The 22938-nt window shown below is 34.8% G+C and overlaps 3 protein-coding genes across 5 annotated transcripts; all 3 read right to left on the bottom strand.

The window, feature by feature from the left end:
* Positions 1-340: 340 nt before the first annotated feature.
* LOC112507430 (peptide methionine sulfoxide reductase B1, chloroplastic) lies at positions 341-2136 on the bottom strand. Its single transcript, XM_025112019.1, has 5 exons — positions 1904-2136; positions 1475-1586; positions 1053-1118; positions 776-973; positions 341-599 (listed from the first exon to the last, which is right to left on the bottom strand). The coding sequence occupies exons 1-5, from the start codon at positions 2094-2096 to the stop codon at positions 572-574; spliced, it is 597 nt and encodes a 198-aa protein (XP_024967787.1). The 5' UTR covers positions 2097-2136; the 3' UTR covers positions 341-571.
* A 1466-nt stretch (positions 2137-3602) lies between these two features.
* Positions 3603-4847, bottom strand: LOC112508061 (protein Jade-1). Its single transcript, XM_025112843.1, has 2 exons — positions 3936-4847; positions 3603-3821 (listed from the first exon to the last, which is right to left on the bottom strand). The coding sequence occupies exons 1-2, from the start codon at positions 4845-4847 to the stop codon at positions 3771-3773; spliced, it is 963 nt and encodes a 320-aa protein (XP_024968611.1). The 3' UTR covers positions 3603-3770.
* A 3309-nt stretch (positions 4848-8156) lies between these two features.
* LOC112506404 (protein FLX-like 1) lies at positions 8157-19913 on the bottom strand. 3 transcript variants are annotated; one of them, XR_003068457.1, is made up of 8 exons: positions 19853-19913; positions 18503-19178; positions 17646-17815; positions 16674-16768; positions 16371-16511; positions 9972-10039; positions 8998-9089; positions 8157-8555 (listed from the first exon to the last, which is right to left on the bottom strand). XR_003068457.1 is itself a non-coding variant. In XM_025110407.1 (5 exons), the coding sequence occupies exons 2-5, from the start codon at positions 19099-19101 to the stop codon at positions 16419-16421; spliced, it is 957 nt and encodes a 318-aa protein (XP_024966175.1). In that variant the 5' UTR covers positions 19102-19178; positions 19853-19913; the 3' UTR covers positions 16128-16418. The 3 variants fall into 3 exon arrangements, 1 of the variants encoding a protein (XP_024966175.1); XR_003068456.1 differs by having other exon boundaries at positions 16350-16511; XM_025110407.1 differs by lacking the exons at positions 8157-8555; positions 8998-9089; positions 9972-10039 and having other exon boundaries at positions 16128-16511.
* Positions 19914-22938: the final 3025 nt, after the last annotated feature.

Here is a 22938-nt window from a genome sequence, read left to right on the forward strand (position 1 = left end):
ACTTATTTGTTCCAAAAATTGTCCAATGACTTATTTAACATTTTTTGGAATGTCCAAGGACTTATTTGTTCCAAAAATTGTCCAATGACTTATTTAAAATATTTTGGAATGTCCAAGGACTTATTTAACATGTTTTGAAATGTCCAATGACTTATTTGTTCCAAAAAAAAGTTCAAGAACTTAATCATTCCAAACAAGAAAGTTCATTGGTTTTTATTGTATTTTTCCCTTTTAAATATAGTTATCATTTAAACTAGACCATCTTTAACCCCTAACAAAATACTCATTATTTTTATAAAACAAATCATAATAAAACTATATTGATATTCTATGTTTTTAAAGTATTCAGCAACTATTAAACATCAAGAAATGAATCTGAAACCAAAGGGCATTTGTCCTAACGCTATGTGAGTCATTAGCCTCCTAGGAAGTCAAGGATTCAAACCTCAACAAAAGTAAGGAGGATGTGTAAGTTTATTTGTTCTATTTATCGTATATAAATATTGTATATATATACAACACAAAAAGAATGGGAAAATGCTTTATGCCATGGGCTATTATTGGCTGGCTCCTAGTTGGCCTTCATCTTCAGGGAAACACTGCACAAACAAAGGAACAAACATTTAATCCATAAATTACAACACAAACTAACATGTTCAAAACAACCACTATACTCTTTCTGGATAAATGTCAGTTCTGCATACATCTTATCCTTTCAGACTCTGTTTTCGAGTGGGATTTACTGGGTTTGAAGAGCACCATAAAGATGACTTACCTATTGATGCAATAACGTTTCCCGGTGGGTGGAGGACCATCATCAAAGACATGACCAAGATGAGCATCACAAACTGCACACACAACTTCCTGTCGAGGCATGAAGATGATCGATAGGTCTAGCTTCGACTTCACGTTACTTCCTATTGGCTCATAGTACGATGGCCAACCAGTTCCGCTATCGAACTTTGTGGACGACCTTTAAAAAATCCACAACTTCAAATCGTATATTCACAAAACACAAGAATATCATTTACTCTCGTTTGTTTCTAACTTACTCGAACAGTGGAGTATCGCAACAAATGCAATGGTACGTTCCCTTGGTTTTCGTGTTCCAGTATTCCCTGAACGTAAAGTTGTCACAAACTATCATCACCAACAAACAAAAAAGTCGTCGTTTCCATAGTCATAAAGGACGTGTTTGTTGGTAGCTTAATAAGCTTAATAGGACTCGTAACTTTTATACATGATTGTTCGGTAATGGCTTAATGATACAGAAAATGGCTTATTCAGTGAGGAACCAAGTTTTTCCGAAATATGCCGCTACCAATAAAAAACACGTATAAAAAACCCTCTCAAATAAAATCCTCTCAATCTATACAGACTGACTAATTCACACATGACTTGATGGAAAACCAACAGAACAGACCCAAGTCCCATATCAACTAAGAAGGTAAGTGGAATTAAGAAGTTAGCATACCCAGTGAATGCCCTTTCTGTTCCTTTTTGTCGAGTTACATAAAACTGATCCCCAGTGAGTTTCTTCTTCCATTCTTGATCACTAACAGATTTATAATCCATCTTCCCCGCTTCTGCAAATTGATCAAACATCGAATCTGTTTACGGAAAGCAGAATGAATCTGAACGGGAGAGAAGAGGGTTTACAGAATTCTAATATCACACAACAGAAATTGTTGCAAATTTGAACTTGGAATTGGTGTGAGCTGCAGTTAGAAACACAATCCTTGAAGTATGTGTGCTAACATGGCCTCAGAGCTTATTAATTTCATTCAACTAATTCAAATATTTCAGTTCATATGAACACAAGATAACATCAGATTCGGATTCAAAAACAGATAAATAAATGAAAATTTATGAACACAAGAATACATAGACTGGGCTTCAAAACCTTGAGCTGTGGCGTCTGGTTTCTGCGATGAAGAAGACGAAGAACCCATGGAGCGAATTGATGGAGAAAATCGGGTTGTGGGTATCGTTAATAGAAACCGATTTGATGATATGAGACCCGAATTGAATGTGGGTTTGGTGGAATAGTGAAGGCGGAGACTTAAATTGCTGGGTGTGAAAGAATGGGAAGCCATCGGAGAGAGTCAAAGGAATACAGCATTCTGGGCCTTTGGTAAAACATATTGCGTGCGTATGAGTTCAATGGTGTGGAGGTGATTTTGACAAACGGCTAAAGTTTTGACCATGTATTTATGACCCGGCCCAGATATTAAACGTATTAATGCCCGGGTCCTAAATTCGGATCCAAACACCACCCGTAAATTTCTAATATTTCTACCTTAAAATCTTAGGTGGAGTTTGGTTTGTAGATTTTGTAGGAATCTGAGGAAATTGAAATGTTGAATTTCATTGACCAAATTTCATTCTCTCGTTTGATTCATTTTTTTTCACGAAAGGAATCTTCAAAATCCTACAAATTCCACAAATAAAAAAATTTAACATTCCTTAACAACTACATGGTATTTTGATGGAATGGAATATCTATCTTCATTACACCAAATATGCCCTTAACTTAATACACTCTAATCTAAAAAAAACTTAATATGACCATCGTCGACTACCTCTCGCTCACTATTGATCTGAACCACCGTCGACTACCATCGCTGACCACCACAACTGATATGAACCACTACCGACTACCACCAATTTGAACCACCACGACTACCACCGGTCTGAACCACCGCCGACCACCACCATCGAGTACCATCGATCTGAACCACCGCCGACCATCACCACCGACTACCACCAATCAGAACCACCGACTACCACTGATCTGAATTGCCACCACCGCCTATCTGAACCACCGCTGACCGCCTCCATCTGAACCACTGCGGACCACCATCGATCTGAATCACTACGAACCACCACCAATCTAAACCACCGCCGACCACTGTTGATTTGGTAACGTCGTTTGTCTTATGATTATATTTGGGCTGTGTATTTTATATTGTTTTACATATTAAATAATTATTTTATTAAAATATTTTTAGTTTTAAAAAAACAAAATTTTCAAAAGAGACATTTTGGTCATTTACCAATATTTTATTCTAATTCTAAAGCTACATTCTGTAAACTAAACAGACAAATTCCAATTTCTTAATATATTTCATTCCAATATCTACCAACCAACAAGTGGTCAAACCTGACAACATTCCATTCGAATTTCTTCAAAATCACATTTCTTTAACAGATTCTATTTCATCCAAAACATTCTACAAACCAAACGCCACCTTAGATCCCATTTAGGTATTTCATAGGATTTCATAAAATTTATATATAATTATTTAGAATTTGTTTTTATAAATTATTTATAAAACAAATAGAATTCAATTTCATTTTAAATCTTACAAACCAAATATTCAAAATCCTTCCAAATTCAAATAACTCCAATACCAAATACTTTGATGAAATCAAAATCCAAGTCTCAAAGCTTTTTCATTATCCAATTTCATGTTCAATTCTTATGAACAAATGAATTATATGAGTTGAAATGTTGAATGCTACCAAATCCTTCAAACAACTACGAAAATATATGGGAATCGTTATTAAAAAAGAGAATCTGAATTACCCTAAAAATCATACAAATATAAGAATTCATGCTCTTAAAAGTTCTATTCCTAACATCAACTATCAAAACCACTTTAAAGTTGGCTCTTCTCCGGGGCCATTAGGATAAGTCGAATAAACACAAACCGACTAAAAAACCAATGACTAATATCAAAACTACTTTGAAGCTATAATCAATCTTGTCACTTGTCTTCATTTCTTGCCACTATCTTGTACTTCCCTGTTGCTTGTTGCTGCAAACAAAACAAGATTCAACAACATATTACAACACATCAATGCCAATAACCATTTTCTTGTATCAAATTCTGTGAATAAATCTTTTGATTCACATGTGAATAAAATATTACCTTCATCCACAAATCACTGTGGCTTTTACAGAATCCAGCAACAATGGTTCCTTTGTTTCTGCCTTCCTTATACTCAATACAAAGATCTTCTTTCAATCCACAAGTAACATGAAAACTTAAGCAACACTTCTCTTCAGAGCAATCAATGGCACAACCATTTGATTTCTTGCAGACATAACATCTCTTCCCCCATCTTCTTGAAGGAACCATGGAACAATCAATCCCTTCTCGTCCTTCTGGGTCACTGAAAAAGACTTCTGGAATGAACAATGCACACACAATATGTGCCCATCCGCCATTGTTGGTGGGCTTTAAAGCACCTCCATTAATGGGACAAAGACAACAAGATAAACCCTTGTTTTTATCAGTAATTTGGCATTGAGAACAAAACCAGTCGCCTTCGGGGACACCCTTTGTGAGTGGATCGCCATAGCAAGTGGTGTGAACCATTAGATCACAACCATCACAGAATACAATTGGATCCGATGGATCTCCATCCGTGCTTTGACATACAGCACACATAATCCCATCTTCTTCTTCTTCTTCTTCCTCTTTTATCTCATCGATTTCATCTCCTTTTTTCGAAACAGATTCTGGGTTGGAAGTATTATCTTCATCTGATTTCGGATCGTACTCAAGATTAAGATCAAATGAAGAAAGGGGTTTCTCGGAAAGAAAATTAGGGTGAAGGGCGGTGATCCTTTTCTTCGCCGGTAAGCAGTAGGTGGCGCCGGCGGCGACGGCATCAAGATTGGTAGGAAACGGCGGTGAGTATCGTGATTCTTTTCTCTTTTTGGCCGGTAGGCATGAAGGGAACGGGAAATTGAAATCAAGGTTATCAATGGCGGGTTTTTCTTGGTGCATAAGCCTGAATCTTTTGTGAGGAGGCAAGCCATGAAAGTTGTTCTCCATTTTTATGGGGTGTGTAGCAGAAGAGAAGAGAAGAGAAAGAGATGGATGACGATTGAAAGAATCGTGATTAGGGTTTCTTAAAGGATTGATTTGGGAAGAAGAAACCCGGGAAGAAGAGAATAAGAACTGATTTGGGGGAAATTTTGAAACCGGCGGGAATGGAAAAACATTGATTTCATTCTAAATTTTGACTTTCGCAAATTCAAGTTTTAAGGTCAAAGTTTTGAAGGCTCCAAATTCTTTCCCACTAAATTATTTTGTATTTTCATTTAAAAATTCAATTTCAAATAATATTTCAAGCAATAAATAAATGCATTAATTTTTCAAAAATATTTTCAAATATCTATACTATATTATAAAACATTTGATAAAAACTTTTAAAAATCATTTTTTATGCATGAAGTACTGTTTATTGATGCATATTACTTAAAACTGAAGATTACAAGTAAATTTTCCGTAAATACAACTTATTAAAGCTTAATGTTTGAATTCGTGTAACTAACTATAGATAAACATAATCAAATAGAGGATACACGTCTCATTTTAAATATAAAAATTTTAAAATATAATTAGGATAATCATTAAGTTCTAACAAAATACTTAATTATTATCTTTATAAAAAATTATATTACCAAACAAAAAAAAAAAAGAATTACAGAAATACATAAAAAAAGGAAAAATTTTAAAGTTATTTTGGTACTAATATCAATATTTTTTTTTTCAGTTTTTCATAATATCGATCGAGACAAAAAAAAACGAAACATTAAAATCGAGATATATCTCGCTGCATTGTGCGAGTACCATTCTAGTTATTATAAATATCTTTTGTCCAATATGTCATTTAATATTTAAAATCATCGATTGTTTTTTTCGCACGAAATAAACTTATTTTACAGATAATAATTTATACCAAGAAACCAAAATACAAAGAAATAAAACTACCAAATGTTCAATTTCACATGTGACAAATTGTAACAAATCGATGTATAGTTTCACATGTTCATTATATATCATGTATCCTCTTGTAAATAAATTCACAAACAATTGTAACAAATGCGTAAATATTTGGTAATAATATGCTTACCAGATTAAAAAATGTCGTTTAAATATCGGGTAAGTTAGATTGTTTACGAGGTTTTTGGGGTTTTTCAGCATAAGTCGTCAGTTTGAGTCTTCACATATTAACTGATGATTTTTCTGGTTGTTATCTTTAAGATCGTATAAAATTGATCGAGATGTATATAAATTGATCTGCACATTTAGAGGTGCTCAAACACCCGATCAACCCAACTCAATTCAACGCCAAATAACTCAATCTGAAGTAACCCGATGTCTAATTGAGTTGTAAAATTTTCAAACCGTAGGTATTGGATTGATATTGGGTTACTATTATTTGAACTCAACCTAACCCGATGAACCCGATATCCATTTATTTATTGGATTTAATATGATTGTTGAATTTCTATTAATATATACACTAGACAATTAAACTATCACGTACGCTATTCATATACACATCTTTTCAATCTATTCATATCTCTATATAACTCATTCGTATATATGTTCAGTAACTACAAACATATATACGTAAATTGAGAAAATTAACTGGATGTGATATATGTAAGAAGTATGGATAAGTTGCATCAAATGGTTGATGATGAAAAAGAAATTATGAGTAGAAAGATAACATATTCAATATTAGAAGAATATTTGAAAGTATCAAAGTATCAACCCGACCAACCCGTACGGTTAGGTTGGGTTGGGTTGGGTTGCACTTTCGTTTGGATTGGATTAAGATTTTTCAAACCATAAGCATTGGGTTAGGTTGTTCAAATGTCTTCAACCTGATCAACCCAACCCATTGACACCCCTATACACATCCATAGGTTAACATTTTTCTTTTTATTTAACAGATAATTTTTCTCCTCAAATATAAAAAACGGTTTTGAAAGTGGATGCGATGACATTAAATACCATCATTTATGGTATGACCCATAATGCCATGATGTTGGTGACTTTACACCGGATAACATTATCCATACATCCACTTTATATTATTTTCTATATTTATAATCATATATATGTTGTATAAATATTACTAGTATTATCCAACACATACATACATGGGATGAGAGGATTAGAGACACAAATAGAATGGATTGTTCTTCGTTGACACTTATCTTCTTCTTCTGTGTCCTCTTTCAAGTATTCTTCTCTATTTCTGAAGCCATTCTTCCTCCCAATCGCTTTCTATAAAACCCTGATCGACAACCTCGTCCCTCATCTCTCTGGTACGCTTCCGACCACTTTGGGTCCATTATTAATTGACGGAAACCTTGAACCCCACACTTATTCATGGAGGTTTTCAATTGCTTACGGTTTCAAAACGGAACACCCAACAACCCGTCATAAAGTGGACCTTCTACTGTTTAACCTTGGAGTCGGAGATGGGATAGAAAAAAAGGCATATATATCGTGTTGCTGTTCAAACGGTATATATGCCGTGTGGTCAGGGTAGAAGCAACTTTTAGCGTCAATGATGCTGTTTTTCTATGCTAAGATCGAAGATGGTCTTATGTGTATGAATTCTTTGTATTTTCTTTCGTTATAAATTATTAAAGCCAACAAAAAAAACATTGTATAGTTTTGTTTATGAATTCATTGTATTTTATTTCTCATAAATATTAACACAAAAAATTGGTTAAGATGAACACCATCATTTTATTGGCACTTGTAGAATGGAATGTTTGATGGATAGGAATGAAAATCAATAAAGATGCTTCATTAAATGTAATAAAATAAATAATTACTTAGAAATAGCTAACTATATGCGCTGTTAGGAACCAGATAAGTACGGTGATTTGCTCAGATCAGGTGAGAAACCCGGCTCACCCGATCCGAACAGGGACGGGAATTCCCCGCTAGAACGGATCCTGGGGCCGAGACCGGGGATCCCTGGTAGACTCAAACTAACGGATATTCTTTACGGGGTTTGACAGAGGTTTGACCGGGAACGGGATATTAATTCCCGTACCCGCTGAGGACCAAGGCCGGGGGCTATTACTAAAAACTGGGTCCAGGGATTACAAAACTTTGCAATGCCTAGAACCGAATACTCTACAACACGACACATGCATATTCATCAAGAATATGGATGTATTATTCATCATTATTGTTACAACATATTTATCACAAACAACACCTTTATATTTATTATGAAGGTGTGATTTATAATTAATATTCATAAATATTATTAAGTTCGATGGTATGAACGACACCAAAAATGTTGCATTGGTATTTGTTTCAGCAAAAATATATTGCTTCTATTCTTTTCATATTCAACATTCGAGCTCAAACTATAAATTACACATAGAAGTATTCTTTTACAGTGAAATTAGTTGCAACATTTGTTTTTTAAACACATATTGTCTTAAAAACAAGTCCAATGCTCAGGTGAACGTCTCGAGAGTTTGGGAGTAGACCAAATTCGTATAAGGATTGCAAGAGATGTGAACATGTGGAAGCCCCGGTTACAATGAGAGGAGCATCATTCTGCAGCTTCTCGCAGTTTTCGTAAAAAGATCAACGGTTGGTCTACTCCTTATACGAATACCTGAGGGACCCACACACTCCATAGGATGACGTCATATACCCTTTTTGGCAAAATATTCCACTCTTCCTCTAAAGATTTGACTCCTGTGCTGGTACCTGGTAAAAGGAAAGTACAAAAATCAATCCTAATGTACATAACTAGACATTATTTTTGCCCACAATAAATGAGGGATTTCATGGGACACTGGGTATTAACTTGGAATGGAAGGAAGCCAAGTCTCATGTTCTTTTTTTAATACTAGTAAATCATTCTAGATGACAATGTAAAATGACATATTGGAAAAATATAAAGGGCGCAACTGCAAAAAAGTAGAAAAATAATTCTTGAAGCTTATTGAAACGATGCTTGAAATAGTGTTTTAAAAAGCGGGCTTATGGCTAATCAAATAGAGTTTCTTCACTCGAAAAATAAGCTAGTTTATGGTTGCTAAACATGGTCCAAGTGTCGCAATTTCTATGTGGAAATCGACAATGGAAGTATCCCATTGATATTTATTGTTAAAGAAAAAGAAAAGTACAAGGATACCGAAATCCGCACCTTAAAACACTTGAACCATGAGATTGCAAAATTGTCTTCCTCCAAAACTGATTCCGAAGCACCTCCTACTTTAATCACAGTTTATAATGTGTCTGTCGTCACAAGGAGACAATCAAGAACTCAATATTAGTTCGAAATTGTGGATATAATATATCATACAGACAGCATGTGTTCACCGTGAAAGTGCAAACAACATATAAAGCAAGTTTTCAATGGTCGGGGAACTAATTACCAGAACCAGCTAGATAAATCAAGAGGCAGCACATGATTAAGAAAAATAACAGTCAACGCACCATATTATCCTTCAATTAGGACTCGAAATAACTCATCAGAGAAGTCCAATAAGGAATGGTATCTTTTAGCCACTACCAAGAACTCGACAACACACAACAGACATATTGAACATATGATCAGCCTTCTACTTTATAGAAATGGTATATAAAAGCATCACCCCATTTAAGAAAGAATGAACATATATAAGACTGACATCATTATCAAACAAAACGAACCCAATATATCCCACACAAAAGTAGGCCATGGGGGGATAGGATTAATGCAGACCTTGCCTCTATCCCAAAAGATAGAGAGGTTGTCTCCATGGAGACCCCAGCTAGCAAAACAAAAACAAAAATACAAGGAGATAGGTGAAAAAAGTAGTGTAGTAACACACAAGTGTGTGCAAACAGGCAACATGATATAGTGATTAGTGAACAAATAGGGAACCGAAAAATGGAGTACCGGCAGCTACCAAAGCCAACGAAAAACTAAGTACGGCACACAATAAAAGCAGGAAAAACTAATACCAACATAAATACAGTTCATACAAAGAGCCTTAAAGAGAGTATCTGCTGTCGATAGGTGTAGCTCGATATTGCTATGGTATTTTAATAATTTAATATTTCACTTGATGAAAAAACAACATTATATGAAAAGAGGAGAAGAAAAGAAAAGAAAAAGGTCAAAATAGGAAACACCTTTCAAGGTTCCCTTTGTCGAGGCCAATCCAGGAGAGTCTTGTTTTGCCACAGCCAAAATTGAATACCTAAAACATGAAATCCGAATGTCAAAAACATGATGGAGCAGTAGAGACTAAGATGCCATGAACAAATTGAATAATGAATAGTATCCATTCTATGAACATGTAAATAGTATTTTGGGAATAATGCATACGATGAAGTTACAATCATGAGTTAAAAAAACTAGTTATCTAACTGACAAACACCAGGCAGAGATGATAGCTTTTAAATTAATACATCAGTTAACCATATCAAGACCTAATAAAACATAAGGTGGTAAAGCCAGAAATAAAAACATCATATTATAAGATAATATATATCTTTCACCAAGTAGGCAACATATAAAATGGCCAACCAAGACAAGAAGAAGATTCTTATGTGCCATTTAAGGTCAAGATCTGAATCTATCCATGGAAGAAAGACCTTGAGTATAAATATTGATCTACTAACCAAGCATTGTTGAGAAATATACAGGCTTTTTAAGGGATTGTCCTAACTAACTGGGATATAGCTAAATCAGTCCATACCTACTCCTCTGTAAAGGCATTTACGGAAAAACCATAAGGTGCTATCTTCTTCGCTTTCCGATATCTGAACAGTTTCAACTCCCTTTCCCTGTACACGCCGCAAACTAGAGAAGATCATTTAGCAACCTGCACTATGTTTACACAACTTAAATAGCTACATCCACCTAATCCATTCCCAAACCCAACTTGGTCAGATTCTATGGGAAACATCAACTCCAATTTCTGCCTCTTGTTCATAAGTCCAGCATAAAGCTTCCATGTCTAGAAAAAATATATTACCAAGATGACCTACCTAAGTAGCAAAATGGGCATCCATTGACAGCAGCTTTTCAGTCAAGAGATATTCACCGAGTGACACCAAGGTTCAAACAAATATTTAAATTCCAAGAACCTATTGATGAAACACACAACTGCCATTTATCTTGATGATTGGTTTCCTAACTCGATATTTCAGGTGTCTCAAGGTGCTAGACTGCTAGCATAAAGAAACATCCATCAGAAACAAACGATATATTCTCTAAATTCTTCCTTAAGTCTTCTATAATCTCCGTTCAACAAGATTGCCAAAAATAATAGAAGCTACTACAAGCACAATGACCAATCCACCATAGACTTTAATGTAATAATTGCATAGAATTTATCTTTCTTGAAATAAGCTTTTTCTATGCTCCTAGGCCAAGAATAAGATAAGCCAAAACCAAAACCAAAATGATTAAAAGGAACAATTACATGCTTTTCAAGCAAATAATTTGACTCAAACATGCATAAATTCTATTAATAAGACTACAATACCTACTCTTCTCGCCACATCATCCTCACAGTATGTTTAACTTAAGATCAAACTTATAAGCTCTTGGTTCTATTTCTAAATGGCAGAAACCTTTCCAGTTAAATCAACCAATTCTATTAGCATATATAGACATATTGCTATACCATACCTATAGTTACAGAAGTCTTCAAATGAAAATATCAATATAATGAATCACATTGGCTCAGGTTTTACACTCTCTATATGAACATATCAGAGCAAATAACCCTTCATATAATATCCATCTCTCTTTATGACAAATTACATATAGCTTCCTAACAATCAAATCATAATCATGCTTTCACACCAGTGGTTTAATATATATCTTTTATTTACCACTAACTACCAAATGATGCCACCATGAGGCAAGTCCAATTTTGCTACATATCTAGAGATGGGTACAGCCAATAACAGTTAAAACAGCTACCACAAAAGACATAAAACACAACCTCCCCATAAACAAGTGTTGCAACTGGTGAGAGTAATCTAAACTACTAGTAGTCTGGCCACAAGTTCAACCTCCACCATCCCAAGCCAAAATCACATTAGAAAAGAAAACTACTGCAGTCCTAAGCTGGAAACACTCATGCCCATGCTAACTTACGAACCCCCAATGGAAGAGAAAGAAAGGAAAAGTTTCAAGCAGATCAAAGAAGAATGGCAAACTACTGTCCTAAATTATTTCATCACACTCCTATGGCAGCTTCTGGAGTACAGAAGAGTCGGATCACTAGAAAATTATTTACGTACTAGTCTGAAAAGAAAAACAAAGAACAAAAGAAAATATCCTCTAGACAAAGAAAACCCAACACCAAACATGAAAAGAGTAATTCTCAAAGCAGATGTTTGAGCAGGCGAACCACCAAAGAAAAGAACGAAACACTGATGTTCTCACAAAATTTCATCACTTACTTGATCATAAAACTCATGCGCCTCCACTCCTTCAAACCTTCTAGCAACCAGCACACCTCATGCAATCAACAATGTCCCTTGAGGCCTTGACATTCGACTGCGTGATGCAAATAACTGATACTCCGCCCATTTACATGAGAAGCATGTTGATCTTTACCCCATCCAACAATATCATACGAGAAAAAGAAGCAATTACATTTTGTATTTGCACCAGTATATATGTGCAAACCAGAGTCTGACTCATTCCTAAATTACCGATTCTCAAAACTCAAATGGCCATGATACCTACTACATCACAATAAACTGGTAACCAACCATAACCCTTTTCATCCCATATGGGCAAGAACACCCAAGATCAAGAAAAACAAAGAATAAGAGAAATACAGGAAAAGGGCAAAGGGCAAAGCAACACTGGTATATATAATGGAGCAATAACATGTGCAGACATGTTACCGAGCAAGAAAGTCCTACTGGAAAAACATTCCCAGGTCTCTTGCCAATGTAGGTAATAGGAAATGGTAAAGGTAGTTGTAACTTACGTCAAAAGATATACATGGAATGAAAAACAAATTTGCTTCATAATGAACGGACATGACAAGATAAAAAAGAACCTGCTGGTATCATAAATAAATAAAAAGACTTCTGTTTGATACTAATTGATAGGGCCTTGTTGGTAAGTGTTATAAGATCTCGAAGAAGCTGCTGAAAAATACGGACTTGGGACACTTCTGCATCTTTATAATCCAGCAGGAAACAATGAAACATATTAGAAGATGTTTTCTACAATCTGGAGCTGTAAGTCAGCAAGAAAGCCCTAAATTGTCTAGTTAAGTAGAGAGCAAAGGTATTATCAATCGTAATAAAAAGATTGCTTAAACCAAATGATGATGCTCGTCCCACGGTAAACTTAGTACCTTCAATAAATTAAGAAGATTGCTAGATACTCCTAGAGCCATATATCATATTAGTTAGCACCACCATCATCTATGTCTTCCTAGCATAGAGACACTAGGAGAAATCTCATCAACCTATCCTGGAAAAACCTTTGCTCAGACACATGCCAAACTAGATGGTGAGAACAGTGCAAATTAAGCAAAGACTACATGCAAACAATAATTTCATTAGATCAAGGAAACAGAAGAGAGAGTTCTTCGACATAAACCTCTATGAACAACAGATATTGAGATTACACTCTGAACATGAACATATATATTGAATTACCAAACGCGTTTCACCCCCAACCTTGAGCAAGTTGAGAATATATTCCCCCATCCCTTGTACTTGACTAAGAATGTAGTTTGTTTAACTATTTGTATGTGCTCTCTAATAATGGCAACACAGAGGTATCTTGTGGGTAAAAATTAATAGGAAAATAAGTTTTAATGATGACAAAGGCAATATAGGTAAATTCTAGCTCAAAAATTGTTAGGATCTTTAATTTTCATAAAGCATCTCATAATAAAAATTGCCATAGCCTTCATCGGCGCAAGGAACGGAGGGAATAGATGCTTATCTAGAAACATAAACCATAAAAGATGACCTTCATAGGAACTCTCCACCAAAGGGGTAGATCATAATCAGTTGTGCAACTCTAGTTGATCATTAGATATTTGGTTCAGTAGTTGGAGCTAGATGATCATATCACTGAATGTCAATAACGATGTTAAATTTCCCTGATATCAACTACCTCGAATTGACCTAAAAAAATTCCTGGGCAATAAATTCTCAAAGATTGATTTCAAAAACATTGCAAAACTTATACGCAGAATATGACTATGTTCCACTTCACTAGAATTTTCAGCAAGCTATATCAAAGAGATAAAATATGATAAACAACAAAGTAAAAGGAGCCCCGAGAAACTTTTGACGGGAACAATTGTGAACCAATTTCAAGCTTACCTAGTCACAAGTATGGCAGTGCTAACGCAGTTCATCAGATTGGCCGAAATGCATCTCACCATGACAAATGCAACCAAATATAAATTTAGCAGCAATTATGAAACCAAAAGGGAGATGACTAATGCAGCTAAACCATGACAACAGTCAGCACGATGAAACTACCTAGCACATAACCTATTTCAGTGATGTCTTCTTTTTCTTTCTTTTTTTGGAGAGGAGAGGGGGAGATTGTAGAGAGAAAGCTGATAGACTTTGTTAGATAAGCACCACTGGGTAATTGGAATCAGTTGTAGATGAATTATAATTAGGAATAATTTACCATCCACTTGTGATATTTGACATTGCAGTAAACCAAAAAACACATGTAGGACAATAATAGGAAGTAAAAAATGACAGGGTTGCTCATAAATCCGTAGTGAAGGATCCTAAAATAGTAACACCAAGTCTTATGGTTGATCATTATATATATTAGCATGTATGGTACAGAAACATAAAGAGATATAAGATAAACATGCTATATATTATAAGATACGAGATACAAAAAAAAGGTTCAAACATGTTAACATAGGCATAGAAGGAAATGAAGTGTTCTATGACATCAAACAATTCAGAATGGATAACTCTTATAAACAAACAATATCACAAGAAACAATCATAGATGTAGAAAACAAAAAGACCCACATTTAGCCAAATCTTACAATTAGCCAAAAGATGAAGAAAGGATCATCTATAAAGTGGGATGGTGAGGCAACAGAAGAAATAATCATCACCAAGATGGTTATGTCAACTCCAACACCTACCATTTCAATCAAAATGACAAAAGTGAAGAGAAACAACCTGGCAATTTGCTTTTATACAAAAAAATGGCACCAAATGCAGCTGGCTTGCTGATTACCATGTTGATTAGAATCAGAGACCCTCCTCAGCAGTTCCAGAAGATAAAAGGACAAAGCATAACCCATTAAGCTCAACATACACAAGTAACCAGCATTTACTTTGTTGCCTGATAATGCACATCACATGATTGAGAGTTTACCTCATTACTAATACAGAGACATAATTGATCTGATGTAGCTTCTTTATATTTTGTACAGAGCTTAATATCTCAAGACAACAAGAAGAGGTAACACACAGTGATCATTAGCCCTCAAATCGAAAAGATCCTACAGTCTCACCACCCACTATGTAGTATTTAAGCCAATGACCTCCTAACCAAAACCTGTTTAGCTCTAACAGTAGCCAGCTACGCTCAGTTGTGATGGATCACTGATTTTTAAGTGATGCACATGGGTGGGAGTATTTACAAGTCGATGTAATTGTGCATATACATCAATCAGCTTAGAAACACTACTTCACATCTAATAAGAAGAGATCCCATACACTCATCAGCTGACATTGAATCAAGAACCACCAACACCACTCTGTATTTTCAATAGCATTCAGTGGATTAAACCATACTTAAACAAATACCTGTATGGAAGCCTAGACTAACATATAAATAATGGGTAACATATTTAAGAACGCTAGTCAAATCTCCCTCACCAACTCATCGGTTTGCAGATGAAAAATTTTCAGGGTGGGTTCAACTTATATGGCACATAACCTTTGTCCGTAAGTAAAGAGATTGAAGATTCAATTATGGATATAAAAAGACCTAAATGACACATCCACTCCAACTTCCAGCAAACAAACATACACCATAAATCTCCATTCCCAGAGTTGCTTGTCACTCCTAAAGTGCAAATACCACATGGGCATTTCATACATGCCGCCAGCTTCAATGAATGAAGAGAGAACGAAGCAAGATGAACATAAGATAAGTTACCAAATTGTGTTCAAGGAAGTATCTAAAAGAATTGAACTAGCCATCATAAACCATGAATCGTGTGCCATTCACAGGAAACATATTTTAGTCCTACTGTAAAAGACACCAGCTGATCAAAAACACAATGTTGATAACGGATTCTAGAACCAACATCTTGCACATCTAGAATTCACTAATTAAACAAGCCAAGAAAAAATAATTCAAATGATGACATATAGTTTGCTTTAGATGACACACAGACAGACGTCAATTTAAAGGCCAACTCTGAGTTCAATAACTGCTAACATTTGCTGAGGGACAACAATATCCAAAATAGCAGGCATATTATAATAAATGTCTCTTATGGGATAACATTTCAAACAAACCTAGACTTCAATTTAAAGTACCATCGCTCCGATAAGCAATCTAAGAGACCACAGCCTAGCATGAATAGTTCATCTGTGTCCTTGAGTCCGTTGCATATCGTACGATCCCCAAGAACCAGGTCCAGGTCCATACTGAGGATAACCTTCTGCACCAGGCTGCACCTGATAATTTTCACAGTAGTAAAAAATTTAAGTCCCAAAAAGAATGAAACCTTTAAAGCGAACCCCTAAGAAACAAAACAATGACAATGGAGTGAAGATAATCACGGTAGTGTTCACACTACACTCCAAACAAAGAAACTAGTAACAAATGAGATAACTTACAGGATTCATTTGATTCATAGAACTCATGCCATAACTTGCAGGGTAAGAATTCCCTGCATAGTTAGCTTCAGCATTGCCATAATTTGTGTTGTAGCCTGTGTATAAATACCCCACAAAACCATTAACAAGCAAAATTAGAGTCTCAGTGAGGGTATGGGTTCAGCCTAAAGGGTTCAACAAAATTTGGCAAGCAATTTAATTTAGACAAGGAATTGAAAACTTGTTCAAGACAATCATATATGCTGAAAGCTCCCAGCCCCAATAACCATACTGAATCCTTGAGCATTTTATTATGCAAATGAACACTACCATGGAAAAACCATACTGAATCCTTGAGTATCTTATCAGGCAAAAGAATGCTTCCATAACAAGGGATGAAAGTTCAATTTGACCACTAATACATACAAAAGGGAAATACATTGTAAAACAAAAAGGGAAGCCAAGGGTATGTAGACAAACCACAAAAATAAAAATAAAAAGAAACATAGAACATAGGATTTTGAGAGAAGAACGAATCACGCATCATACAAAAAGACCAAGACAATTGGCTAGCTTGGGAAACTTACTGTAAAGCCAAAATTTACGAGGGATTCGCTCAATTTACACAAATACTAAAGCAGGTGTTTAGCTTAATATATAAAAATACAAAGGCATCTCTTGAGACTTCAAAGCATGTCTTGTTTCGCTTCACACACCCAAAGAAAGTGCATGACCGTTATTAATGTTTGAATCCTGTAGGAACATATTGTGTCTTTGGCTTGGCTAGGTATTCAGCATGAATTGAAGTAGGAAGTGTTCATGCAGATGTTAACCAGGTTTCTGCCATTAGTCTTTTCTTAATTCTTATGTGTGGGGGCCATAGTTCAAGAGTTATCTTCATTCCCATGTTAGCTTTAGTGTACAACAGACGTCAAGAACAGCTAATTGCCTAAGAAAACTATCAACAGAACTGAAACACAAGTAATTGCATACCTGGATTTGGATTCCCTACCGCTGCAGCAGCACGAGCCCTTTTTTCAGCATTAGCCATCTCGGCACGCAGCTTTTCCAGCTCACGGGCCATAGAGAGTAAATTCTTCTCCATCACTTGACCATGCTCATAGTTCTCTGCATGCCCCTTCTTCTCATGCTCAATTGCAGCCCTGATGGGAATAATATGAAAGACACATTCATATGCAATATGATATATTTCCTAGGTTCATTAGAAGAAAGAAAAAAAAACCATAAAAACAGACGTCTTCTTTTCGAACATAAAAATGAATGCCTGCATATTCTAAACAAAACCAACTTTAACATCCATGCAAAGCAATCTTAGTCATACCAACACGATTGAACAGTCCTGCTACCCATTTGGAGCAAACTAATATCATAAAATATCATAAACTAATATATATAACTTTAACACATTTATATATGCATATACACATGCACATACAAATAAGGATCAAGAATTACTATTTAGAAATGGAGAAAGAAAAAGGCGCTTCCCATAGAATATATATTTGAGACAGTTAGCTAATAAAAGTATAAGAGGAGTCAGCATTCTTGGCTTTCTGCTATTTGAATAGGACATAACCATGTCAAGACTTACTTAAAGATAATGTGTGAAGCTTGGTTTAAGAATTTACTTTTCATGTCAACTATTGGAGTTCTTTACTAGAGAATAAAAAAGAACTTGCAGGATCAAGGATATAGGGATAAACAGCAACACCTTAAAAAAACTGATTAAATGGTTCGTCGAAACATGAGAAATTGCTATTAATACTGAACATCCGATACTAAATAACGAGCATAGGAACATGAAGTTAGAGAGCCATTCACACAGTTACCTCGCATGTTGCAATTCCTGTCTAAGCCCTTCAATTTCTGACTTGAGTGCAGGAACTTGCTGCAAGTCAGCATTAGCTCTGGCAAGATCCTGGGTCATCGCCTGAACCTGAGCGGTAAGCTTCTGACGTGTGGCAGTCAATTCCTTAATATCAGCATGAAATTGCATAAGCTCAGCCCGCATGCTTTCCACTCCATGAAGATCATGTTCCATTTTGGCTGATTTCTCATACAACTCCCTCATCTGCATATCCTTCTCCATAAGAAAGTTGCGAGCAAAGCGATCTGTTTGTTGAAGCTCGTGTTGTGCAGCTTCCAGTTCCTGCTTAAGTGCAACATGAGTTGCAGCTAGACGCTGATTATCAACCAAAAGCCCCTGAATGTCCTGATGTTGAGCTGCAAACCGCTCCTCAATAATAGCAGGGTGAGGAGGGAGTTGTCTGGGACCCATCCCGAACTGAGCTTCCCTCATCTCTTCTAGCAACGCATGATGGGGCATTGGACCTAGATTCCTTACAAATGGAGGCTCGTAAATGGGTGGCACTCCAGCATGAGGAGCACCTTTCATCGGAAGCGGAGGTCCACGGTTCCTCCCAGACATCTTTCTCAAGGAAATTCAACAAATGAAAGAACTTAACTCCCTGGAGAATATATTATGTCTACAGTGTGTAGATTGACCTAAAAGATATAAAGAAGATGAGAAACTAACCAGAAGAAACTGTTGCAGTTAATCTCATAAAAGCACATGGAAGCATACTAAAACCGTAAATTTAACTCAAAAGATTATTATATCCAGCCAATAGATTCTTGAAGTTAACTAAACATAATTCCACAACCCAACAATCTTCCGATTTCTGAAAGAGATGTGAAATTTGCTACTCCAAGAAATCAAAATGGTAAGCACAAACACCAGCCCAGGAACATAAAAACCTAATCCATGATACGGAAGCCCCACATAAGAGAAGAGTGCACAATAGAAGCACAGAAACATTACTCCCTCGGCTCAAAAAGTGAACTACACTCTGAATTCGGAAGCCAAACAGGTCCTCAAACGTCGAGCCTGTTAAACATTTCAATCTTTCTGAGGAAGTTTTTGCTAACTTCGTTACAATTCCTACCAACCACTAGGAGTATACAATTGTTTTGTTGATAGGAAATTGGTAAACAGAACTCAAAAATAATTTTGCATTAAATTAGTAAAATTATGGGTAGGGCGTAGCAATAACAATATTCGATACAGATGATAATCCATGACAGATTATACCCTTTCAACAAGAAAAGGCATGCATCAAAGGAACACAAGAAAACCCTAGAAAAATCTAAAAGATGATTAATTAATTGAACACGCTAACCTGAGCCCTGAAGAGAAGGGAGGAAGTGCTTTGAGTCTCCCGTCTGAGAGAGAGAGAACACCTAACAGCAGCGTTGTGAGGTTGTCGAAATTGTTTTTTTAATCCGAATCTTAACCCGACCCGAATGAAGTACAACTTTCCATAAATCTAATCCTAATAGTTTCATTAATAGGCAGTCTCTAAATCGTTAGAAGGTGAATTTTATTTGATAAAATAAAAATTTATCTTTTAATGATTCTAAAATTCTTTAAACGATTTTATATCATGGGTCTTTTTTAACCATTCAGCACTCGAATTCTATTGTAAATAATTACCGAACAATTATATTTCATTTAACATTATTTCATGAGAGACTCATCATTCTGACCGCTTAATCATTATACATCAAACCATTAAGCAATTATCAAACAATTTTTTAATGATATAAAATTATCATTTTATATCTAGTCTCATATTGAAGCATTCAGAGCTTTTTAAAAATCCTGTCAAACCATAAAATGTATAATAGAATCAGACTTTTATCTCTTGCATATCCTAAATTTGAAAACTCCTCAAAATTATTATCATAAGAAATAAATGAATTTTATTTTATTTACATCAATAAAAAACTTTTAATTAAATGTTTAAGAAAAAATATATTTTAAATAAATATGAAATATATATTTAATATTGTAATCTTTAAAATAGATAAGTTTTTGTAACTTTTTATATATTTTGAATTTTAATTCTCCATTTTAATGAAATTTTGAAGAATGTACTGAGAATACTTTTGATTAAACGAGTAACGTTGATATTGCATTCCAATTCGGTTGTTATTGAATTAGTTGGATTCTCATGCAGCAAGTTCAGGCCTTACTGTATAACTACCAATGAACCTCTAATGTCATGTTCGATTCTTGAAAAGCTTTGTCATCAGATGTTGTCAGTCTGATTAAACTTTACAGTTTAGAAAAAGACAAATTACATGAAAAAAGTGACGTACTTTAACTTGGTTCTTATTTTGGGTAACGTATTTTCAAAACTTCTATTTTAATACCTAAGATGTAAAGTTTTAAGTATCTAAGTACCCATGTGACCGGGTTGAAGATTAAATTTAGATTAGAAAAAGAGTAATTTTAGATTTAAAAAATTCATGTCACTAACCACGTCAGCAAATAATACTGAGTTGGATACCATATCACTCGACACATCAGCATGATAACCGGTTAATGCTTCAACCAGTTATCCGGGTACTTAAATGTTTAAAACTTTACATATTATGTACCAAAATAAAAATTTTAAAAGTACATTACCCAAAATAAGAATCAAGTTAAAGTATGGTATTTTTGCATGTAATTTATCATTTAAAAAAACATGCTAATATTTTATTTTCATCATTTGTTAGAGAGGGATTAGTAGCATGATCAGACCTCCCTTACATTTATTTATTTAATAAGATTGATTAAAGTATTTAATGTAATATCATTAACAAAAAATTTGCCCTTCCAAAAAAACTAAAATCAATTCTTAAAAGTTGTTTAAAAAAAAAAAACTAAAATCAGATCATACATTTCGTACATTTTTTATAGATTTTGTAGTTCGATTACTTATATCAGATATATTTTTCATAATCTGTGTAATACAATTATCTTGAAGGACTAGTTTTTAGGATACTTTCAAAACAATAATATTTAATCTTAAATAAAAAATAAATACGATAATTAACTGATATAAAATAAATGTATTGTTTTATTTGTGATGTTTATAAGTATACAAGATAGATAAACGTTAAAATAACAACCCAATAGGGTTTAACTTTGATTCGTTGATCAATTTATGTGGCTCATATTCGGATTTATGGCAAAGAAACGTATCTGTTAAAGCTATAAATTAATGAACATAATATTTGTGATACACTATTTGGTAGCATCGACATCAGTATACGTAATAACCAAAATACTTATTTTAAAATGTTGGTTAAGATATCATTTACTATGCTATCAAATTCGAAAGTTCAACTTCATAATCATAGAGCGAACTTGTTAACACGCGTTTTTTTTTTTATAAATCATGGTAATGACGTCAAATTATATAAGCAGACAAAAGTTTGAGTCTACCAATCGTAATGTAGATCCAATCCATTTCGATATTGGGCTTCTTATGTATTAAGCTCCTTAGTTAACCACCAAACCAACCGATGTATACTTAAGAACCGCTTGGAACCGGTTTCTGGTATTGGGTACCGGGTACCGGGTCTCTATTTTTATTTTTTTAATCATTTCATACTTTAAAAATTAATTATTAGTCTATTACAAAGTATTAACATAAAGAAATAAATATTAAAATGGTGAAAACTAATCTGATAAAAACTAAGTACTAGTAATTACATAAGTAAGAGATTAAGAGGCAGAGATAACTGATTCAACTTTTAAGGAATCGACGATAAATGTAACCCTAAAAGGTAAATTAGGAGTTTCAATTTTAGTTTAACAAATATAATAAACATATAAAATAATTTAGTGGGTACTCGACATTTCCGGTTCTGGGTACCAATAGGACCGGGTACCCGGTCCGAAAACTGGTTTCGGCGGGTACCCAACAGTTAACGGTTCCAAGATATGAAAATCGGAACCAGTCCCGATCGATTCCATATTTTAGGAACCGGAACCAATGTGGTTCCAGTTCCAAAAGCAGGTACCCGGTTCCGATGCTCACCCCTAAAAATCACATTTGATTTTACACCAACGGTCAATATATATGTATACTCGAACAACCAGATTAATTACATGTCATCCCCTGCCTCCTAATCCTTTGACGGACACCAGAGAAGTGCAAGTGACATGGCCTGCAACCTCAAGTCGTGGTCAAAGTCATGTGAAATATGCTTTTACACATGATCTTAGTGTAAAATCCCATGTGTTGTAACCATTTTTTTATTTTTTATTGTTCTCATATGAACTTAACTCTCTCTCTCTCTCTATACATACATACATAGGGGAGCGTTCAAATGAAAATCGCCCTCATTTGTGTAAACCGTACAAACCACCCTCATACGTCCATTTCATTGTTTAATCTTATGAAATTTTTTCATGAAATTGTTTAATCTT

This window comes from Cynara cardunculus (genome assembly GCF_001531365.2).
Source record: "Cynara cardunculus var. scolymus isolate 2C chromosome LG 2, CcrdV1, whole genome shotgun sequence".
In the NCBI taxonomy this organism is placed as follows: domain Eukaryota; kingdom Viridiplantae; phylum Streptophyta; class Magnoliopsida; order Asterales; family Asteraceae; genus Cynara; species Cynara cardunculus.